General features: G+C 43.7%; 1 protein-coding gene across 3 annotated transcripts in view; it reads left to right on the forward strand.

Annotated features, from left to right (window-relative positions):
- Positions 1 to 21363, forward strand: part of CLN3 (CLN3 lysosomal/endosomal transmembrane protein, battenin) — a 652734-nt gene that overhangs the window by 55757 nt on the left and 575614 nt on the right. For all 3 annotated transcript variants that reach the window (XR_011304414.1, XM_069652104.1, XM_069652103.1), the window contains exon 2: positions 17286 to 17355. Coding sequence is in view for 2 of the 3 variants with exons in the window: in XM_069652104.1 (XP_069508205.1) it covers positions 17286 to 17355 (70 nt within the window). In the remaining variant the exon portion in view is untranslated. The remainder of the gene's footprint in view (positions 1 to 17285; positions 17356 to 21363) is intronic.

Below are 21363 nucleotides of genomic sequence, written 5' to 3' on the forward strand. Positions count from 1 at the left end.
AAGCAGATAAAGAAGGTCGCTGGCTAACGGTTTCAATCCAGATCCAAGAATTGGATTTTACGATATGTAACATTTATGCCCCTTACATCAACAGTTGGCCATTTTTAAATGGTTTGGGTCGCCTTCTATTAGATGTAGGGGGAAAGATCTTGTTGATAGGAGGGGATTTTAATCTGGTGGTGGACCCAGTTTTGGATGGAAGTAGCCAGATGTGGAGGGATGAGAGGAAAAAGATAGAGAAGCTTTGGGACTATTGATGCAGGATTTTGGATTGTCAGATGTTTAGAGATTGGAACATCCAACAGGGAGAGAGTACACTTTCCACTCGGGCTCACATTATCTATTCAAAGATAGACAATCTGTTGGCCTCGGGGGTGATAACACAAAACATTAAGAGCTGTGTGATAGAAAATATTGTCATTTCAGACCATGCACCCATTGGATTAGATCTCTCACTTAATTACTCGTCAAGCAAAACAAATATTTGTAGAATGAACAGCACATTTTTGAGAGATGTGTTTAGGTGAAGGAAGCAGAAGAATATATTAAGACGAATATGAATGGTGAAGTGGGAATTGATACGATGTGGAAGAGTTTCAAGTGTGTGATGCGAGGGGTGGCCTTGAGTGTCTGGAATTAAAAAGAGACAAAGAGACTTTGAAATTAGAGCATTAAGTACTTCAATTAAAGATTTGGAAAAAGAGCTGGTGTGTTTGGCAGATAAAGGGAAACAGATGAGGTTGATGAAGTTGAAATATGATTTGAATACATTTATAAGTGAAAAGGCAGAGTTTGCAATCTTCAGGTCTAAATGTAGATATTATGAAGGAGGAGAGAAATGCAGGCGATTGTTGGCTCATTGTCTGAGAGTAAGAGAGGTGAACAGAGCAATTGATGCAATAAAAGGGGATCAAGGGGTGACTCGGGATCCAAGAGAAATAAATAATGTATTTAAACACTTCTATATGAATTTATACATTGAATCCCAGAGATTGGACCTAGATCGATTGGATCAATTATGATCAAACTTACAGGTTAAAAATATCACAGAAGAAGAGAAAGTAATTCCGGATACTGACATAACTTTAGAAGAAGTTAAGAAGGCAATTTGGAGCTTGAATTTAGGAAAGAGCCCAGGGCCTGATGGTCTACTGGCTGAGTTTTATATGGCAATGCCGGAATGCGTCTTAAGTCTGCTTAGGGACAAGTTTGCACATAGTAAAAACCTGAGTATTTTACCTCCAACTCTCAGGCATGCAACAATATCTTTGATCCTTAAACCAGGTCGTCCAGAGTTGGAACCAGGTAGTTATAGACCTATTCGTCTAATTAATTCAGATAGCAAAATATTATCCAAAATCCAGGAACATAGATTAGAAAAGATGCTCCCGAGATTAATAGACTCAAATCAAGCTGGTTTCATTAAAGGGAGAGCATCAGCTTCAAACATGCTAAAGGTTTTCCTTACATTGGAAGAATCACAAAAAATGCAAATGGACTCAGTGGCTTTGTCACTAGACGCGGAAAAAGCCTGTGATCGGGTTAGGTGGGAGTTCTTGTTGAGAACTATGGAGAAAATGAACTTGGGTTATGAATACTTGAAATGGATTAGAGTGCTCAATACAACTCCCACAGCAGAGATTAACACTAACAGAAGAATATCAGGCAAATTTGATATGCAATGTGGGACAGACCAAGGTTTACCCATTATCCCCTTTGCTATTTGTAATCTCAATGGAACCACTGGCTGAGGCAATAAGAGCTGAAAATAAAATAATTTGAATACAGCTTTGGCTATATGCCAATGACCTTCTAGTGGTTATTCAAGACCTCACAACTTCGATCCCAGCCCTGAGGAATTTGAGGAATTTGGTTCTGTCTCAAACTATAATATAATTTGGAAGAAATCAGAAGCTTTGTCTTGTACTCAGTCGGCCACTGGAAATCTGATAAAGAGCTATGGCTTCAAATGGTGCCCTGTTAAATTGAAATATTTAGGAATTTGGATCACAAAGAATATCAAGGAGATGATGAGCCTAAATATGGACTTGATAATACCAGAAATAACATAGGAAATAGAGCGGTAGGATGCACTAAAGCTGTCTTGGGGTGGTAAGGTGAATGCTATAAAAATGATGTTAACACCAAAGATAACCTATATCGTGAGTATGATTCCTCTACCAGTAAAGAAATCGACTTTGAAGAGATTGGATAGTCTAATCCAATCATTTTTGTGGGACAAAAAGATACCAAGATTGAAACTTTGGAAGCTACAATTACAGAATGATAGGGGGGGATTAAATATTCCCAACTTTGAATGTTACCATCATGCATTCACATTGCGACATATTGTGCCGTTCATTGTAGAAGAGGTGGATGAATGGGCAGTCGCGGAGACTAGCATGGTAGGCCCTTTAAGCACCTGGGCAGTCCTATTAACTACCAATGCAGACTATGGGATTCACGCTACTTTGACTGAGTTTCTGAGAACTACATGGAGGGCGATTGAAGTGTCTTTGCAATTAAGGCCAGGACGAATAAATACTTCTTCTATATATGGTTGAATCCTGAAATTAAAATAAAGAACAAGACAATATTCTGGACAAATTGGTATCTAGCAGGAATCAAAAAAATTGAAGACCTATTTGAAGGAGAAAGGTGGAGAACATTGCGAGAATTAAGTCATACACAGTTTTTCCGACTGTACTTATGGCTTATACCGGAGTTTGAAACATGCTGTGAATCTGCAAAAACTAGATAGCTTAGATCTAATGAATATTATTAAGAAAATAGGCAGTCAAGAGAATATGGCACCGAAGATGTACGACCTGTTAAGCAGGTAATTCGGAAGGAAATGAAATGTTCCTGTCGGCACGGTCGGCATCCCTAAATGAAGAAATGTCGCAGGAAGATGGGAAGCTCTCTGTGGAAATATTAAAAGGATGCCACTTAATATAGGAAAGAGAGCTCGTCAAGCAAAGATCTTGAATAGAGTATTTTGGACACTGGCTAGAATGCATAAGCAAGGTTTAAGTCCAACAGACATTTATTGGGGCTGTAGCCATGCTCGAGGTACATTAGAACATATGTTTTAGGATTGTTACAAGGTGAGAAATGTTTGGAAAGAAATAACCGATTTGATAAATAGAGTGGTGAACGAGGATTTACGATTTTGGCTTTGAGACATTGATTCTTGGAGAAGATGAGATCCTAGAAGATTTGGGACACCATCACGCATCTGGATTTTGAAAGGGGCTTTGGTGACAAAGAACATTATTTTGCAAAACTGGACGTCAACCGGGTTTCCGACATTGGCCTCATGGTTGGAAGAAATGCTTTCATTGTGCAACATTAAAAAAGTGGTGTTAATGCAGAAAAAAGAAGCTGCTTTTCAGAAAATTTGGGGTGGGCTTTTTAAACTTGGAGCTGGTTTGAATTTGTTTCAAGAGAAGAAGTTAGTAGATAAGTACATTTTCAATTTCATGTGTGTATATATATATATTATTTTTATGTATGTATATATCTGCCGAAATTGACTATATCAGAATATTGTGCTTTATAAGCATATAAAGAAATGGGTGTTTTTTTCTCACTTTCGTCCTCTTCCTCTTGTCCCTTCTCCTCCCTTTCCTCCTATAACTTAAATTTGTTCTTTATTATGGATTGTTGGATTGGAGGGAAGGCACTGATTTAATTGCTTTTGAATTTAGAGGAGTTAAGTTTATTAAGTTGAAGATATTTTGTTTGTTTACTTCATTGCTGGAAAATTTGAATAAAATTAGTTTTTTTTAAAAAAAGAGAGAGGAAGAGACCCACTCAGGGAAGATCAGGGCTACTCCACCGCCAGATCAGTTGTGCAGAGGTTTGGAGAGGATCTTGTAGCCATCTGAGAGGAAGGAGTCAAAAGCAGTGACTGAGTTGGCATTGAACCCCGTTTCGGTGAGAATGAGGACGTTGAGATCAAAGTCTTCGAGGAGGCAGCTGTTAGAAGAATGTTTGACAGCAGATCGAGCATTCAGAGTGGCTATATTGTAGCTGGTCCCCACCTTGGAAGGTTTTCCGAGGAGGAGTACAGGGGTGAGGTACATCCATCGGAGGTGGTGAAGTAAGTGCAGAGAGAGAGGAAGGGGGAGTAGGAGGAGAAGGTTGGAAGTTTACGAGGGCAGGCAGACGCCGTTCGAAGCGAAAAAGATTGGGTTGTGGACCCTGGCCCATGACAGTGCCATTGTGGTAGACAATAATGAAGCACCTATAGGATGAGAAGCATGCCAAGAGAAATTCCCATCTAGTGCCACCATTAATGGGTGAGGAGTAGAAAGGGGAGAGGGGAGAGATCAGATGAGAGGTCCAAAGGTCAGGTAAAGGGGCAAAGAAGAGAATATCAGTGATAGTATGTCTGGAAGTAGCACTAACATAGGTGTCAGCAATAGGTAGGCCAGGATTAGTGAGGCCAAGAGGTCTTAAACTTATTTCTTCGAGACTTCATGAGAGAGGAGGGATAGCTGATAGAGTAACAGTTAGAATAGATTTAGGAGAATAGATTTAGGAGATGGATGCCATGGAGGTGGCCGAAAGAGGGATAGATGGAGAGGCTGCCAATGCACAAGGGTCACCAGGTGGCCTAGCAGCCAAATGATTTAGGCGCACCTCGATTTGCTTTTCCCCAAAAGCATAACAATGCAGCACAAAGTGGAGGATGCACATATGTAGTAGCAAACCTAGTTTAGATTTTCCCTAAAAGCACAACAATGCAGCACAAAGTGGAGGATGCACAGATGTATGTGAGAAACCTGAAGGTGTCTCACCCGCTAGTCCCTGGGGATCTGTCATCCAGGTGGCCAGTACACGGGGATCGCCTTTGGATTCAGTTACTGGGGGTGGACCAGTGCAGGAGGATCACCTGGATGAGGGGTCTCCGGGGAGTGGAAGTGGGTCACCGGATGGTGAGACACGGTATCCCCTTCCTTGTAACACCTTTTCCCTATCTTAGCATATTCATGAACGACACCCCCCTGCCCTTTTCCGACACAAACACTTTCTCACAGGCAGCTCAATGTGAGTGTAAACTGACTAACACCAGAGCCGTTTACCTGACAAGTCCCAATACAATGGTCAGGCAAAGTCAGGCAATTACTGATCATTACACACCTAATTTCCATCTCACTTCCCCACCTGGATAAAAATTCGGAGCACGAAAGCATACTCGGAGCAAGGCAAAGCACACACGGAAGCAGCATTTCCAAGATGGCAATTTAATAGGAGGAAAAAGATGGCGTGACCAGAGAGGGTTTCAAGGAGGGAAGGGCACTTGACCTTTTCCGACCGTTACTTTTTTGAGCCTTGGAAAATAAGAAACCTAAGACCTGAAATTAAAGCTGAAGAAACCTGCATTGTGTGTCAGAGGTTCCCGGAGCACTCCCGTGTCGATAACTAAGGCATGGAGGAGCGTTTTCTGCCGTGGTACTGTCCTTAACTCCTGCAACAAAGCAGCACCAGTAAAGTCAGCAAAGCCGGTGAGTCGGGGAGACTGATACCAGACAGGCTTGTGTTAGAACCACGGTTGCAAGCGGCAACATTGTATGGAGCAATCAAAAGAAACCAGTGTGTGAGTTCCATGTGACAAGCGATGCGGATATAATTGAATAACGGAGAAGTGGCTGAAATCTTTAAGCCAAGAAAGATACCACACACAGAGTGGTCGACACCATGTGGGTGCTCATTCGAAGGTCTCTGTTAGGTATCCAACTGGTTGGCAATTGTGTAAAGAAATTGGGATATCAAAGTGGTCCTGCAATGGGCCAAACTAAACCCTGTGTACATTCAAAGGTTTTCGATAGTTAATGCAAACTGAAATTGGTCCGAACCCTGCTGAAGGAGACTAATTGTGTAAGAGTCAACATTTAGTCATAGGCGTCCCTCTGCAAGAACGAACCCGGCCCATTGACCTGTTCTATGGGAACGTACCCACTTGAGAGTCTGCAGCCACACTTTAGCTCACTGTACCTTTCACAGATGGGAAATATCCATTTCATATCCGTCTGTGTCCCGCCCACATGGACAGTCCAGCACCAAAATGCTATGGCAGTTCCCTTCTGAACAAGAGTATCAACAGCAACCGCTTACACGTGTTTCAGCCTTGTTGGGCATCATCAGTGAGGTGGAGCTGTGCCTCTCTGAGCACAGTGAGCAAGAGGTCCACGTCTGGATGACCCTGGGAAACATAGGCTCTAGAATAGCAGACAGAGATGCTGCTGAAATGCATATTGAGGGATGCACTTAGACACGTATCTGTAATTTGTTTCAGAACAAGGGGGAGAAGTTATCCACTGATACCGGGGCTCTGAGAGCTTACTTTTGTTGACAACATCCATTATTAGAGAAGTAGGTGACTTTTTGATAAACACTCAGTGTTTTCAGTGTTTTTGTTACCATATATTACAGTACAGGAGATATTATATATTGAAAGAGACATGTCTTTTACAGATTTGCCAAAGAGTGCAGATTAACAAACATCCTAATGGGAGGTTGAAATCAAGAGACTAAACAGGTTGGTCTACTGGTAAAATAACAACATGTAGTATTAAGATTTATTAGAGAGGACATCTGACTGATGGGTCCCTTTTTTTGCTTTTGTCTTCTTGACATCCCACGACTAATTGTAGCAGTTTCACCTGAAGAAGAGTCATCAGTGTGGTGTTGGTGTTGATGTTAGCACTGCATTCTTCGAAAAAACAGAGGTTTTGCTGGTTTGGTTCAGCTAATACATTGATACAAAACTGATTTACCTGCTGCATATTTTGTAGAATGCATATTGGTGAGTGGAAAGAGCGCAATTGTAGCAATGAAAACAACTCTTACGAATCCCTATGGGATAAGGGAAACAATGTATTGATTTTCTTGTTTATTTGAACGTTTTTTTAAATGAAATGTTACTTTAAAAGAGGAAGGTGATTCCTCGTGTGAACTTGAGATATAAAATATTTTGAATTGCAATAATAAATATACATATATTTTTGACACGGAAGGAAGAGGTAATTGTGGTACCTCGAGAGGAGCGACTGGGAATTTCATCAGAGGTACTGATGAATTGTTGTGAAGTATATTTTGTTCCCTTTGTAGCAAGGGTGAGCTTGGAGCACCTGAATACACTTGAAATCAGCAGAGTTTTTACATTTTCACTTTATTGAATGATAATATACAGAGTAGTGCACCCTTATTCGTGTATAGATTGTTTTATTGTTGATACCATGCCTTCCTTACAAGTAGCACACCTAGATTCGATTTTCCACAAAAGCACAACAGTCCAGCACAACGTGGAGGATGAACTAATGTTAAGCAAACTTGGAGAGGAGTTATGGGGAGGCATTAACAAGCAGTGGAAAACAAGCAGTGAGTGAGTTCAGAGGAAGATGCACATAGAAGGTGATCAATTGGAACATTTAGAAGGTTAGAAGGAGAGGGAGCCAAGAGTCAGCAGCAACCAGGCAGAGGGTTGTAGTTCAGAGCCAGGATGCTTACCGATGAAGAGTGGAGGCAGGTAGCTCATGGTCATCAAGTACAGAGGCGGTGCAAGTTTGCAAGGTTCTCCCTCCAGCTCCGAACAGGACCAGACAGGGGCCTTAGGAGAGGGCCTTGGAAGGGGGCCAGCATTTGCTTGCCGGCTTCCATGTTTGGGCCTGAAGAGGGAGGCTGCACCCAGTCAGTATAGCTGCAGGACTGGGACACCAGGCACTCCGGTGCCTGTGTCGGATGCAGACATTTTGGAGTGGCAAATAGGCCCGGAGATGAATACGGCCCAACTGTTCATTCCTGAAGAAGTGCGCACAAGGATCACGGCGCACACACAATAGTGGGCAAATAAAGTGTAAAATGATCGATGTCTCAATTTTACAAAAAATGAAAGGGAAGCCTGTTAGCCCACCTAGTCCAAGAGGGCTTACCTAATGCATAAAAGGCTATCAGTGCTTCTGCTGCTGCTGCAGCCTCATGGCAGATGGTAAGGCACTGCTGTTAGTCCCTGCTGCACTGTCTGCAGCATCTTATACTCACACTATTATGATGCACACTTCACACACTTGAATGACTCATTCTTATGACACACACTTCTACAACACATGTTCCTATGACATGTGCAGCTACTACACATGCTCCTACTACACACATGCGCCTAAGACATACGCTTCTACGACATGGGATCCTACAGCACCACCTCCTATGACACATGCTCCTACTACACATATAACATGTGGACTGTGGACGTACGAAACATGCTCTCACATGCACGTAGGGGACATGTATGTATGACTTATTCCCCTACGACACGTGCTCTTACAACATATGCTTCTACAACACAGAATTTCCCCCTGTCACTCTTTCCCCTATTTGCCCTGTGTGATGAATCAGTCATGATTCCTCCCAGAAACCTGTCCTGGCACCCTTCACATGCGGCTAGGGAAAGGCAGATGCTTCCTGATCCCGACCCTGGGGGTGGTGTACTGCGGGAGGATCACATGGTGGGGGGGAACAGGCCATGAAGACTGGGACAAAACCCTATTTAACTTTCCCTGTAATCCCACACTTTTGATGGCTGTTTGCCACAGCAGAAGTTAAAAGAACTAACTTTGTAGTTGGGGACTATGAGCCCCATAATGCTATGAGTACTGGGACGAGGAAGAGGACTGAAAATGAATGCTGTAGCAGTAGTCGGGCAATTAAGCTTAACAGCCCACACCTGAAGGATCCTGAGAGGCATACAAGCCCCCCCCCTCACCCCAGGTGCAGGCAATTCAGAGCTAGAACTGTGACTCAAGTGCATGTTGTAGTAGCAAAAGCAGAAAGAAGACACAGAGCTGTCAAATCAAGCAGAAGTGGGAGCCGGAACATGGATGCAGCAGATTTCACCTGCTTGTTCTGAGAGGGTCCTGTTCCCCCAAACTTTGAAGTGCTGAGGCTGCGCAGTGGAAGATGTGCATGAAGGCTGTCTTTTCCCATGTGAGCCTCATTGCTGTGGTTGCTGTTCAGGAAACATGCCGGAGACCACAGGCGAGGATCTGTTGTCAAGCCGTGGGTCTCGGGAGCGCGCATGGCTCCTTAAATGAGGGGCCGGACCGGAGACGCCTTCAGTGAGGAAGGGTGTGAGTCTCTCTGAAGCCAAAATCAGTAGAAGTTGTGTTAGAAGTCGTGGAAGTTGTGCATCCCTCAGAACAAGGTTCACAGAAGCCAGTGAGTAAGTAAAACCAGGCGTTCTGATTCCTTGCACAAGCCCTGCTGGAAACAGTATCCAGTTTCCCATTCACTCCCATATAGTCGGAAGCGAGCTGAAGTTGTTCGTTGAAGCTTTAATAAAGGAACAATGGAAAAGTAGCATTTGCATGTCTTGGTAATTCCCATTTACTCGCGTGAAGACCAAATGCTGTGAAGACCACTGTTAAACCCTGATCTACAATTGAACTGAAGCACAAGCATTGTCCAAGCCAAGAGTCTTTGCATACCAAGATTGAAAGCAGCCTTTCCCAGAGCCAAAAAGCTATCTATTTCTTTGAACCCAATAACAGTTCAACCTTGCCTAAGATACAAGTGTGCAAGCAATACCTGACGCCAAAAGAGTGGCACCAAGGCTTCTGGGTAATTACTTGGGCTAAAAGTTGGCAGAAAGGTGAATACAAAGTTGGGAATGGGGAACTTGCTGCTTGTAAATATTACTTGAAGTTGACACAACCTATATTGTTAAAGACTGAAAGACAGAAATGGGTCATCAAGGCCAGCCTAGGTTATTATTGTGTCAGACAGACAAAGGCAAAGAAGCTGCCCCTTTTGAAGAAAGACATTCATAGGAAAAGTGCCTTGCCTAATTGAAGGTGTTGAAGTACTTTAAAGTAAATCTTGTCAAAACCTGTCTTGAAACACAAATGACTGATGCTGTGGTAGTAGTCCAAAGTACTGAAGCTGTGGTGTGTGAATGCATCATGAAGTAAGACACAGACAACAGTTTCTACTTTATACGTAAATGTTTTATTTTACTTAAATGTCAGGATGGAGGAAGGCCTAACTTGCACTATGCTAAGGTGGGTTTCCCTACCTAAAGAAAACTAAGGATAGTCTGTGTCAGTAAGTTCAACTCAAAATTCTGTCTGTATCCAAAACCTATACTCACAGCTAAATATTTACAATATGTAGGGATGTCAGCAGCAAAAGAAATAATGTTCATAATAAAGTTCTGAGCTTCTTCCAGCTTCTGGCCTATTTTCTGCTTCCACTTCCCCAAGTTCAGAACAGTTAAAAAAATGCAAGCATCAGGGTTCCTTTCCTCAAGAGTTCAACACAGTTTGCAAACTCTCCGGGTTCCCTTCCCCAATAGGTCAGCTCTTCCAGCTTCAAAACTGCAATCGGTTTAAAACTCTTGGCTTTCAATACAGTTCCAGTTCAACTCCTTAATCATCCAGGCTATTCAACAGTTCACATAGGTTGCCTTCTTTCTGTATTTTTCATTCCCAAGTAACTCTGGAAAAATGCAAGTTTCTTTACATGTGCTTTCGCAGGTCAAGGACAGTAAGTTAGTAATCCTGCTGGGGGAGCCCAACATGGCATGGCCCGTGACTGCAGCCTGCAGGCTCCTCACCCCCCTCAACCTTCCGTCTTCATAAGGATGCCGTGTGACGAACTCCCAACTGGGGGAGTGTGAACTGGCAGTGCAGATGCTACCAGCCACATGACAAACTTGTCTCCCGCTTGGGGGAAGCAAGCGGTGCAGGCTTTGTCACCACCGCTGCGTGGCCATAAGAACACCTGGGTCGGCAATGAAACCTCCAGCCTGGGGGAGGGTGAGGTGGAGGAGCCTGCCGCAGTGAGTAAAATACAGCCCCCGACTGGGTAGCAGCGCTCTGCCTCACTGGTATATGCTCAAACCCCGCCTCGGGGGGATGGAAAGAGAACGAGCAGCCTCAGCAGCTGTACTAACGGCCCTTACCAAGGCCACCAGTGGTCCCTGCTCCTCCAGGCACGTCCAAACCAGACTGCCGCTTTCCAGGAGGAAAGTGCTTTTGCGGCTGGGGTGCTCCAAGAGTGCATTGAAAAGACCACAAACACCCTCACCCCGTCTGGCAACCCGAGGACAAGGGACAACAGCTGCCAGCGTCTCCAATGGCAGACACTCACCGCCAGTGCTCCGCACAGTATAGATGGCCTAGCGCCCCATGATGTGCTTTTTGGACGCTGTGTTCCTGCAAGGGGCGGTGCATTCAAAGTGGACACAGTGAACGAACAACCTGAAGCTGAGATCCTGTGAACTGCCTTCATGCCTAATGTGGTCTCAGCAAAAGGTAACATCTGTGGTGCACCACCTCTCCTGGGCTAATAAAGTGTGTCACTTGTGTGGAATGCCCCATACCTAGAGCTCATTAAATTGGATACACTCTGAGACAGACATCCACTCGCATAGAAATAGCTTAGCTCACTCTGCTGTTCTCTACTTTATGAGGCAACGTCATATTGTCTATCAATTATCCCTCTGATAGTATGTTTCCATACGGTCTAGTGTTATTCAGTCGTATTCACCATCATTTGCAATGTAAATAAATAGCCTATAGTATTTTACCCTGTTGCCATGTAAGTACTGTCTATGTGTGATATTGGCTCGAATGTGGATAAGAAGTTGGTTGCCTCTAAGGTTTTATTACACTATATTTTTGGGAAACTGGTTGTTTTTCATTCATTCCAAATATGTTATAAAACATCTTTTTTTTTATTATAAAGCATTGCATGTCAAATAATTACATATTCACTAGCAATCATGAAAAACGTTATTATGCACAAGCCTTAAAAATGTATGACATTTAAACAACTCTTTGTCATAAATATGTAGCTAAAATACATTCAAGAATTATTGCCACAACACATCATGTTTAAAAGTAGATCGACATATGGCCCATCTATGTATTGATTTCTCAGCCTTGGTGCAGTACTAATGTAGCTTTGTAGCACTGCTAAATATTAAAATGTATTCCAAATATGCTATTAAAAAATCTATTTGTGTTTTTGCAATAAAGCATTGCATTTCAAAGAATAACATAGTACACTATGTAGGGAAGGCATGGTATCACAAGTATGACACTGACTCAATGGATACAATTTGTAAAACCTTTATTGAAAATGGTAGGGTCGGAAAAACTCTAATTTGCCTTATAACTAAGATGGGAGTAGTCTCGACCATCTAACGATAAACAAAACAGTCCTAGTGGCGTCAGTCAAATCAAAATAGCCTATGCTAACAATACCTAATGCCTTCCCTATCTCTTATACAGAAAGTGTAAAGGAGAAATGTATGCAAAAGGAAAAATCAGTATTCAAAAAAAATAAAGGTAGTTGAACCAGCTGTAGGCAGGATGACACACTCTGGCTCGGTTTCTAACACTCTAAGCAGTTCCAAACTGTGGATTGAGGTCCGTTTGGCCTTCCACATTAAAGACCCTTTCTTGACTTTCCAAAATTGTATTTCCAGCGTAAACCCAGGCTCAGACCTTACAGCACACAGTTCACGAAGGCCCCCCTCTGCCGGGCTCAGACCTCTCACGTCACGCTTCAACACAAACTTGCAAGGGGCTCCCTTCCCCAGGTTTAGCTTGCTTTGGGCCTCCCTCAATCAGACTCGGACCCCTTTCGAAGACTTTCGAATGTGTGTGGTGCTTTTACCAGACTACCACAGGACCACTTCGACTCATGGTTACTTTCACTTAATTTGCTCTTGCTGTTTATTTTTTAACTTCAAAACAATGTACCTATCGCAGATATTTTCCAATGAGCTACTTCCTTTTTTTCCCGGCCCACTCCGTTACTTAGTACCGTTGATCTCACAGCTGCTTCTTACTTCAAAGTTCATTCACAGGTCTGCCTTTCTTCATGTCTCATCCACACGCATGCAGGCTTCACTTGTGATACAATGTTGCTACTCCATTCGCCTTAACACACACCGGTCTCTCAGGTCGCTTGCCAACTCACTGGCTGTGTGCACTTCTTTCTTGTTTTGCTATTTTCAATTCACAATTCAAGGTTAGTCCCACAGGCTTGGCCTCGCATCCCCAACTCTGTCGTTCACCCGGGAGGGTCGCTAGCATCCCTGGAACACAATGCAATCTTCACTTATGGGATCTGTCCTTCTCCACGTGTCTTTCGCGGTCTGTCGGAGGCATTGACCTCCAGAAGGGAACCCTTGGGGTTTTCGGCCCGCAGCTCTCGTCCCTTAGTCCGTTGCTGTGCTCCAGTAGGTGTGCCCTCGTCCCGGAAGTTCTGCTCGTGCTCTGTTCCACCTTGCTCAGAGTGTGTCTTTAGGTGTTGCCTTTTATTTGTGTGTGAGGAAAGCTAACTGGTCAAATTTATATGGGAATTAGGGCGCACAACTCACTCTTCTTTTGATAATAGACATTTTAACAGGTGTAATCATAATATCACTGTATTTAAGGTGCTCCGGGCCCAACCCTTGCCACAAACGGAGTAAACTAAACACCAACACTATTCTTCAGTCACACTGATGAATGACCCAGTCGCTATTCTCGAGGTACCAAAGAGAACTATTCTTTAGGATCCAAACATTTTTTATTCACATAAATAAAGCAAATGTGCTTGAATACTTTATACATTAGGGTACATAAGGATTCAGGATCTCATCCTCTGAAAACCTAAAAAGGATCATTTATCATAAATGTAACTTGCTAAATACCCAAAAGGCCTAGGTAACTCTCCTTTGTTTTCTTCACAGAAGCGTTTTTCAATAAACAATATAGTTCCAACAGTTATTCACATAATACAATACTGGATGAATCGCAGTTCTGCGTCTTAATCCAAGCTGTACCACACCAGCAAGACCTAAGTGCTCTTAGTGCAGTGCTTACACCACACTACACGTTTCAGGGTGTGTTGCCCCTTCTTCAGGTGTAACTGCTAACAGTAATTGAGAGGTAACTGGTATCTGGTGTATGCACTAAGTGCCTGATTTTGCCTGACCTGTTTAACTGGACATGTCTAGTACGATGTGAGAGAGTTATTCTGTTTGCTCTCAGTCATCCTCTCCCTCTGCGCAGGTGGGCGGGGGAAGGTGGGACTTTGGAAAATCCTATAAAATAGGATGGGGTAGATGAACAAAAAAGAGGGAATACCTTGTCTCACCATCGGCTGCCTCACCCCCGCTCCCTGAAGGCCCTCACCCAGGTGATCCTCCCTCACTGGTCCACCTCGGGGTCTAGATCCAAAGGCGATGGCCGTGCTGTGGTCACCTGATGGAGAGGTCCCTGACGACTAGTGGATGAGACACCCTCTGTTTTCTCTCAGATCTTAGAGCAGCTGTCAGTAACTGTACGAAAAGGAGTGGGAGGTTTAAGAAGGTGCAAGACCCTCTAGAAAGATGGGGCGGGGAATAGAATGTTGGGCAGTAAGACTGGAAAAGTGTCTGCAGGGAAAGTGTGGAGCCTTGAACATCAGGATAAAAGGGAGTTGTGCAAGAAAAGCTGTCAAGTAGGGAGAGAAAAGGCTGGAAATATGGGGAATGACCGTAAAAGGACTAGCAAGGTATGGTAGGGAGAGAGTGGAATGCCGATATATGTAGGGGATCAATGATGGGCATAACCAAATTATGTAAGGCTAGGGAGCAATAAAGGGAATATCATGGTGTGCTAAAGGGAGAGTGCATGGAGTGAGGATGTAGAAAGGGGCCATCTACAAGAAAGGGGGAGGGGTCTCCCAGAGAATTATTGCCCAATTTCATTACTAGACTCTGTCAAGAACATATTTGGTAAGATCGTCCTGACTAGATTACAAAATTGGGCAGATGAAGCAAGGATCATTACCGAAGCGCATGCCGGCTTTTATGCTGGCAGAGGTACTGTGGACCACTGCTTCCTCCTGACTTGACTAATCCAGAAATATGTATTGTGTAGCAAAAACTAAACTGTATGCCATTTTGTGGGATTTGAAGTCCGCTTTTGATTCTGTCTCAAGGAATACACTCTGGCGGGTAGTAAGTGAAAGGAATGCGCCTATGCCGCTGGTTGACTCTATCAAACTGTTATATTTAGAAACGGAGTCATCTGTATGTTACGGAGCAATCAATCCTGTTTGGCGTGAACAGAGGGGTGCATCAGGGTTGCGTTGTGGCGCCACTGCTGTTCCGAACATATATACAGGATATAATAGACGCACTAGAAAGGGGTGCTCTTGATCCCCCAAGAATCACAACTAGGAGTTTGTTTTATGCTGATGATGCAGCTATTTTGGCTACTTCCCCAAAGGTTTGGAGACAGGATTGGATATTTGTATGAGTAAATGCATTGAGCTTGGCCTTGAAGTGAATGCTAAAAAAATATGTTTTTTACAACTCCCGTAGTGAAAAGCACCCCCCTGAGCATTATGTTAGATAATACAATGCTGGAGCAAGTTATATTTTTCGATTATTTGGGTCTTAGGTACCATGAATCAGGGTGTTGTGGTCTGACCATCTGCCCAAGGCCAAGACAAACTTGAGAAAATACAGTGGTGGAGTTAATTCCTTTTTCAAAAGCCACGGCGGTGGGGCAATTTCGCCAGCTTTGGAGCTTTATGCTAAGCAAGCTCTGTCTGTAGTCCTGTAAGGGTCGGAACTGTGGGGTTACGCTCTGTCATGTACTGAGAACAAGTTTTTGAAAAAACTTTTTTTGCTACCGATAAGTGTTCCAACTTCATTGGTGCTAATGTATTTTGGTGTTTTTCCCATAGCATATAAGATTGCAATGGAACTTTATTGGGTGACACTGTGGACCTCTCTAGGATTATCAACAAACTGGGATGCCTTAACAAATTTTTTACTTTTGGAGTTGCCACGGGGTGGTTCTGGTTGGCTCATGTAAAAGAAAATTCTGTACTTGTGGGACATGAGTATTCTTTGGGACAATCCCTTGTATTGCTGGAAGTTTTCCAAAGCAGATCTCAAAGCAAAAGCCAAAAGGAAATCTCTGGTCCAGTTGGAAACGAAACGAGCTTCCTTGAAGAATGCACCAGCATGTTTTTTCAGTGCAACAGGGAATTTAATGAGCCTTTCGGATGAAATTCATCCTACCTATGAGCGTTCTTTTTTCACATGAGACTGGGGATTTTGCACACTGCTTGGTTCACTCGATCATGGTCAATTACGAGATCTGGACTATGTCCACTGTGCGGTTCGTCTGATGAAACCTTAATGCAGTTTGTTCTAATTTGCCTCATTACCCTTAATTTAAGGCGCTTGTACTTGAAACCACTATTTATAAAGCTAAGTTTTCGTACCATCACTGAAGCCAAGCAACTGTTAATGTGCTCCACGGAAAGTTGTCTTTGCATCTGCAAGGTATGTGCATCGCGCCTGGCTATTGAGGCGAAATCTATGGGAACTGCTTTTACTAAAGAGGCTGCGAGCGTGCTCTCCTAAAAAATATGATATTCGACGACGATGCCATAACTTTGCAAATGGAAGGTAGTAACCTGTTTTTAATATGTACTTTTTATTCTATTTTTATTTACTGTGTTATAAGTATAATTGTACATTTCTTTGTATTAGTGCTAATGGATTGTATGCCAAATAAAGCTTTGAAATGGAATGGAATGGGTAAAACAACACTGTCATAAATATGTAGCTAAAATACATTAAATAATTATTGGCACATAATGTTTAAAAGTAGATCTACATATGGCCCATCTATATATTGATTTCTCAGCCTTAGTGCAATATAAATGTAGCTTTGTGGGACTGCTAAATATTAAAATGAATTCCAAATATGTTATCAAAAAATGTATTTGTTTAATAAAACATTGCATGGCAAAGAATAACATATTAGTGTGTTATAAGAGCAGCTGTCAATAACTGTAGGGAAAGGAGTGGGAGGTTTTAGTAGGTGCGAAACACAATAGAAAGGTGGAGGGAAGGAAGATGCTGGGCAGTAAGACTGGAAAAGTGACTGCAGGAAAAGTGGAGCCCTGAACATCAGGATAAAAGGGACTTGTGCAAGAAAAGCTGTCAAGCAGGGAGACAAGGAGCTGGAAATATGGGGGATGACCATAAAAGGACTAGCAAGATATGTTGGGGAGAGAGTGGGATGCTGATATGAAGGGGATCAATGATGGGCATAACCAAATTATTTACGGATAGTGGGCAATAAAGGTAATATCATGGTGTGCTAAAGGGAGAGTGCATGGAGTGAGGATGTAGGAAGGGCCCGGAAATATGAATAGAAGGTAGAGCAGGTTACGGGACTGCCTGTGATGGTAACTGACTTTTCCTTCTCTTGTAGATGAGGGGGAATCCCCACCACCCGTCCCCCGGAGTAGTTCCATCCAGTGGAGAAATGCAGCAGGGTTTTGGTAACGTTCTTACTTTAATTGTTATAAATATGACAAGTTTATATGTAACACTGGCACAATCACACAAAAGCTTTTAAATACATACTTTTGTGGCCGAAAAGTTAACTGCAAATGTACACACCCAGACATGCTAGTACTCTTATTGCTACATCTGCATTTATTTGCCTAAGATTCTTATCAAGTGGTCGTTGCACTGCTTCTCAAAGTAGAGCCCTGCCCCCTTTAAGCCTAGTTTTATGAATATATGGTCCTGGCCCTCCAAAGCATTGTTTTAGTGGCATGAAACTGGGAAACCTCCAGTGCTCACAAAATCCTAAGAGGATCACGAAGGTGCATACTAACTTCATGCATCTATATCCACAGTTCTTGTCACCAGTAAGGTTAACTAGCCTGGATTTGACAAGACTACTTCTGAGGTGGCAGAGGACCATTTGATCCCCAGAGAGACGAAAACCCATACTAAATCAGAATGAGATGTTAGGATGGGCCCAAATGCACCAATAAAGAGGAAAACTCAATAACGGTGTAACTCCAAGTGCATATGAGAACCCAGCTTTCTTCCAGATAGACGCAGCCGCTGGAAGAGCGTACAAAAGACAATCTCAAAATGGCATTTGGAACAAGAGGTTTTTAAGCAAGAAAATCGTCCTTGCTGATGTCATAGTTGGTATTTATCATTAAAAACTTCTGCTTGCTCATTCAATTTGTTGGTAGAGCATAGAACGTATAGTTGTCTATAAGCAAGCTTTACTATTGGTTCTTCTACAACTAATAACTCCTCCTAGGTTCATCCTTCTAACAATTATACATTTCAATATACACTGCTGTTGGTTGGCATTCTACTACACTAGTCGATAAGATAAACAGGGTTTGATTGGTCAGTTATTACTCATCCGGACACAAACACCTTTATGCAGTGCCAAGGTACGTGGTGTGGAAAGGAGAAATGGGCGAACAACTATGATCAAGTTTAAAGGAGTTACTCCCCGCTCGTACCCTGGCCTGAGGCCTTATCTGCCAGTCTGTTTGTGCCTTGGCATGTCGTCTCTGTGCCTGGATGTGCTAAGGAAGTGGTAGGTGGACTATCTAATTGGGCCTGGAATAAATGATCATTGTCCCACTTATGTGAATTCGAACTACTTCACGCCCTACTTGTATCGCACAACCTATTCTAATCTATGTGGTGGCTGCGTGATCATTAATGGTTTACTGAACGTTTCTCAGCTTGTACTTTTGTTCATGCTCGGGAGCGGGTAGGGCTGTGGCCAGATCTGGTGCAACTCTCATCTCCATTTTTACACTCCCCTGCCCTGCCCCTCTGGTCAATTCATTGACCACACCTCCATCCTCCTCCACTGTGTCATACCTGCATTTAGGTATCCACACTTTACGCACTCCCCTCTAGCTACCTCCTTCTTCTATGTACTCGTCTGGCCCGCATGTCATGAAGCAACAATCCCCATCTCCTTCGCAATCGACTCAGTGCTGGGTATAATTTAAATATAAATATAAAGTGGGCTCAAACCTAGTGCCTGGTGCTCCAATGGGTCTATCTGATGTTGTTTATCTGTTTGAGTGTGGATGTGTGCCACATTATCTTTACCCAATATCGCTGTCGTCATGTGCTGCTCTACAAACCTTTTCCCAGTTTTCCTACACTGTGCTAATATTATTTGCAGGACACAGAGACCTGTTACTACGAAAACCATGACTGCTATCATCATTTTGAATGCGCTAACTAGCCAGCTAGGCACCCATGAGAACAGAGCTGTAAACCAGCCCTCATCTTCAACTTCATTTGTTTCCTCAACCATTTTTGTGTGCAAATTTCGTAGCGTAGTGATTACTTCCGTCAAGCTCCATGCTGCTCATTGTGTGCTGGTATGAATGTACAACACCTTGAGGCGATTTCTGCTCAAACGCCACCCTCAATGGCAGTGATGAAGTTGAGGAAATGCCTGTTTTAGAGAGTCATCAGTGTGATAGCTTTTAGCTCCTGCTTAATTGCAGTGAGACCCTTTTTGGTGGCAGTAAGTCCCATCTGGTTATCTGCACCCACTTTGCATTTGCTGCTATTTGCAAGCCAGGGGCAAGAAGGGATGAAAAGAACATCGCTCTTCTAAACAGCCTGTTTTCAGATTGGATAGCGTCCATTGCGTCAATAGATGCCACTGAAAAATCTTTTTTTGTTGCGTTGTAATGTTTTGTATACCTTATTTCTTTGTTCCCTTTTCACCATAGAGTAGTCTCTTATTGTAACGCTCACCTGATTCCCGCAGAGGCGCCGGTCTTGACTGGGTGAATGCCGTATCTTCAAAGGTGATGTGTAACACACGGTTGGCTCTTTGGGCTGGACCTCTGTGCACTGTATGTCTGACTCGAAGAGTAAGATGTCTGCAGATAGAAAATATGGGATTAATGAACTGGGGTTATTGGGTGCCTCTCTCCTCTTCCCTTTCTCTTCTACTGTAGAACCCCAAAGGTTAACGCCCTCACCTTAGGTAAGTGAACGCCGAGCTCTCCATCTGCCTCGGGGCAGGGTGCCGTAACCAGTTTCTTCACTGGATAAGGGTGCAGGCCTCTTGACCTCAGAGGACTGCTGTCCGTCGTTAACTGCACGAACGGTAAGTTCTGGGCACTTCAAATGTCTTAAAAGTCTTTTGTAATGATATCTCTTGTTTTGCAGGGTTCCGGCGATGGCGGATGGCGGGCTGATGAGAGTTGAGGACCGAACCCGCGTGAGGAATAGAAGCGCCTGGAAGCACATAAGTAAGCGCTTGTAGCCTGCTTCACGATGCGCACTAACTGTCCCTTTTATCTTGCAGGTACAAGTTCGGAGCTTTAGAGAAGCTGAAGGGTGCTGGAATACCCACTGGATTCGGCGTGGGAAGGAGTAATGGCACGTGAGTAATAAAGTTGCCCAATGTCTTTAAACGCACCTTCTTTTGTCTTTCAGATGCCGGAATGCAGTGCGAAGACCTCCGGAGCATGCGAAGAGTAGGTAAGCCTTTGTCTTTCAGATGCCGGAATGCAGCGCGAGGCGTTGGTGACAGCCGATGGACCAGGTAAGAGATGCGCTGCCACTGAAGACCGTAGTGCTAACCTGTTCTTTCTTTGTCTTTACAGGTGCTGCTGAAGACTGGATTCCAGGATGGTAAGCCTTTGTTCCCTTAGGCCCAGGATCAGAAGCAGAAGACACGATGAGCGTTCTGCTGCAGAGAATGCAGAATAACGCAAAGCAAGATTCATCCATCGGGTGTGGTTTAAATAGCCTCCTGTAGTGCTTAGGTATCTCCTTCCACAGCCACGCCTAGGTAAGAAAAGAGTTCCTGCTTTCCAGAAGAGTTCCAGTGTTCTGAACCTAGGGAGTGGCTCCTGCCCCACCCAACAGGAAAAGTAGTCCCAAACAGAAGAGGATCAGGGGTTCAACTGGCAGGTAAGTAAGCAGCATGGTCTGCTGCAGGTAAGTCCACCCAAGCATTATGAGCCCGGCACTTCCAGCGCTGGGACTGGGCATCTTTATGAGCCTGGTGCCACTGGCGCCAGGACAGGGTCCAAAAGGTCCCAATTGGGACTGGCTGGCACTCGGAACCGGGGTTATGGGTCTGCTTCCAAGGGAGTTGGGCAAGTCCTGATCTTTTGGAAGCAGAGATCATGACAGCACCCCCCCTCAAGGCCCCTCCCAAACCGGGCTTCTCCGGGGGGTTGGGCTTGTTAGGAAATGTTCGATGAAATCTTTTGATTAGACGAGGCGCGTGGACATATTCTGCAGGTTCCCAGGATCTTTCTTGGGGACCGTAGCCTTTCCAGTCAATCAGGTAAAATAGTTTAGATTTGGAGATCTTGGAATCCAGGATGCTTTTGACTTCAAACTCAAGTTCTCCATCAACTAGAATAGGTTTTGGAGATGTAGTTAGTCGGGTTTGAGGTTGCACGGGTTTTAATAGAGAGACGTGGAAGACCGGATGTATCTTCATGTGAGGGGGCAAGTCCAACTTGACCGCTACT

The sequence above is a fragment of the Ambystoma mexicanum genome, chromosome 3p (assembly GCF_040938575.1).
Source record: "Ambystoma mexicanum isolate Mex_15411 chromosome 3p, UKY_AmexF1_1, whole genome shotgun sequence".
Taxonomy (NCBI): domain Eukaryota; kingdom Metazoa; phylum Chordata; class Amphibia; order Caudata; family Ambystomatidae; genus Ambystoma; species Ambystoma mexicanum.